The 2,953-nt window shown below is 43.7% G+C and overlaps 1 protein-coding gene across 1 annotated transcript; it reads right to left on the bottom strand.

The window, feature by feature from the left end:
- Positions 1 to 469: 469 nt before the first annotated feature.
- On the bottom strand, positions 470 to 1,008 carry VE01_05851 (uncharacterized protein; the record flags this gene model as incomplete). Its single annotated transcript, XM_018275309.1, has 3 exons — positions 470 to 788; positions 841 to 927; positions 980 to 1,008. 3 exons carry the CDS (start codon positions 1,006 to 1,008, stop codon positions 470 to 472), a joined length of 435 nt encoding a protein of 144 aa, XP_018129994.1.
- Between the last annotated feature and the right edge of the window lie 1,945 nt (positions 1,009 to 2,953).

Genomic DNA, 2,953 nt, shown 5'->3' with positions numbered 1-2,953 from the left:
CTAGTTATTATCTAGTTATTATCTAGTCCGGTTTCAATTTCGTTAGAGTAGAGCAAATAAAACCAGATGAAGCCCTTTAAAGGCCTCCTAAAATCATTTTGATGTTTGAAAGTACTAAGTTGTAATATTAGAGTAAAATAAAATTATATGACATGGAAATCTATAAGCGTATATTAAGTTTATACCCTAACGCCAATCCCGTCTAAAGCGCTATGAAGCTAAAGGAAATCAACCTAGTCTAGCTAAATCTACAGCTAATATTTATTTTGTAGCGAGGAGTAACAATTACCTCATCTTCCGCAGAAGCACAACCTCCGTAGTATCCCTCTCATTTCGAAATAGTGAGCCTAATAATAGTATACATTACCACCACGACAAACTCCTCAACGAGAGCCATGTAGAGCTTAACGACAGTATTTCCCCCAGCTATAGAGAAAGACTTAAACGTCATAAAGACAGACAGAATACTCTAAAGTAGCCTCGCTACAATAAAAGGGAGCGCAACAGCAACAGTAATGTAGACACGGCGCTCCCTAGTTGGTGCTCTATGCACATCCCGAGCAGTAATGAGGGTCAAGAACACCAGAAGCAAGTAGACAACAATAAATATCGCAATGCCGATCTTAAAGTATTTAGGACCGTCGCTGCGGCTTGACAGGTTAGATGAGGCCTCGTCTATGCTGCCGACGATACAGAGGATAAGAGCGATTGTTGTGGGCAATTGTGCGATTTGAATGATACAGCCTCGGCGGGAAATGGCGGTAGCGCGTTTAGTAATGATACCACTCCTATAACGGTGTGTTAGTTCAAGTGTGGGCTAACAGTAAAGGAGTAACATACACTTTTCTAATAGCACCAGCACTAGCTAGACTGTTCATGTACCCTAATGACGAATTAGACGGTATGGTGAGGGAGACTTCATTAGTTCTAAAGTCGGAGTTAGCGTATATTCGTCACTTAAGGTTCCGTCGTAACTCACATTCTCTTTAAAAGACCTAGTGTGGCCATAAGTAACGGACTGAGACTAACGGATTAGAGAATAGCTGACCATTCCTGATCCGTCTCATTGTTAGGGTTCGCCTTACTAGCAATTCTAAAGCCAGCACCTACGCATCGGACGCCGCAGAATATCACTAGGTAGATCCATCTAAGCTGTCTGCGGAAGCCATGGCGGAAAACGACAAAGGCAGCAAGGAAGAATATAGGGACATAGACGCAGAGTTCTATAATGGCGATGACTTTTTAACTCAGGCCCATCTTAATTAATAAACGATGTACAGCTAGGGGATTAAGGAAACGAGAATGAAATGTAGGAGCGATGATATAACGACGTCGATGAAGCGATGAATATGATTCTAAATGATAGAACGAATTGAAAGAGAGTCTGTTCACTTAACCTTATACTCCTATCTCGTGCAGTTACCCTAACAATACTAAAGACATTTATACCTCCTCGCAATGTTGCAAATGGTCGATCTTCGAAGTAGCATTACAAACACTTTTGCGAGGCATGACCCTAAAGTAGCAAGCAGGATTGTAGTGCTCACCTTACGACAGCCCCCTCTCGCGACTATGGGGTCGTTTCAGTCAACCTGCACCGTGGACCCTAACAAGCATCGCTAGTGCCGCATCTAGTTGATTTACTGTAGACAGAGGAGTTGCGGGTACGCAGTTGAGTGGCTAGGTCGAGAGAGCCGAGAAACTACGCGGCAGGAATACGCAAGCCTGCAGATAACATGCGCCATAAAGTCTTATATCGAAGATCTACATGAATCATTGGCATTAGTGGTTAAAGTTCCAGGTTGCGGGCAAAGGAATTCTCGTATTTCCCGTGTTTGTTGAGCGGTTTAGGCGTCGGTAGGTGCAGACCACGCTACGAGCTTCCTTCCCGAAGAGCACTAGTGGCCCGATCGTCACAACCTAAAAGCTTGTCATCTTTGGCGCCAGGGTTAAACGGGTTCGCCCCTAATTGTTAATACTACTTTTGCCACCACGCTCCAGCTCATCGGCCACACCTTATCTACTCCGTTACTGATAGATGACCTATAGTCATCATTAGCCTCACTCTACCGCTAGTTTCACTACCGCTAGCTAGTAAGACTTAGCGTTTTCGTCTTGTTAAGTCATCCCTTTTAACTAGCAACGACGAGGCTTATATCATCCACTTAGCACCTCTAGACTTCTAATTTCTACGCATGCTACGACAGCCTAACCTTAGAACACCCCTATAGTATGAGTTTTGCTATGAAGCAAAGTAAAGGATGCGCACCGTGTCGAGCAAAGAGGACTAAGGTCAGTAACTTAGTCTCAACCTTCGCTTCCCTAGAGAGAGCTCTCTAAAGTCGAGACGGACGCTAACTTTAAGTACTACAGTGTAATTAAGCAAGGCCATCCTACAGTCAATGTATCCGAGCTAGACGCAGCTGTCATGGATACAAGGATCTATCAGAACATCGATTCGTTAATCAGACCTAGAAATTCGTCCGCTAAGGTCGTGCTAAATCGCCACCAACCGCAACTAGTTATAGCTTCATTTCTAGCGAGACTTCACCCTGCCGTTCATGTCCTAAGTCTAACAGTTATAGCTTCGCTCTCAGCTAGAGTTCATCCCGCCATTTAAGTCCTAAGTCTAAGGTCTTAGCTGAAATAATATCCCTAGCTTTGCGCGATTCCCTGGATTTCTAGGCCACGTGCTATTTCTTAAGAAACTATTCCTAGGAAGGAAGTCAATCTACTAAGGGATTTTTCGATTACATCCTAGACGTTATAAACTGCCAAGGGACCGTAGGAAGTGCTTTAACCAATGTGGTCATATCCCTTAGCATGGTTGGTATATCACATACTAAAAGCAACAATTCGAGTGTTATGCATGCAGCCAAAGTAAAGTATAATCGTGCAGTAAGCGCTACAAACAGCGCATTATGCACTCAAGATGCTAAAGCCGATCAAACAC

The sequence above is a fragment of the Pseudogymnoascus verrucosus genome (assembly GCF_001662655.1).
Source record: "Pseudogymnoascus verrucosus strain UAMH 10579 unplaced genomic scaffold scaffold_24, whole genome shotgun sequence".
Classification (NCBI taxonomy): domain Eukaryota; kingdom Fungi; phylum Ascomycota; class Leotiomycetes; order Thelebolales; family Thelebolaceae; genus Pseudogymnoascus; species Pseudogymnoascus verrucosus.
Note: the sequence above shows the minus strand (reverse complement) of the source record. Positions and strands in the feature narration are given on the sequence as shown.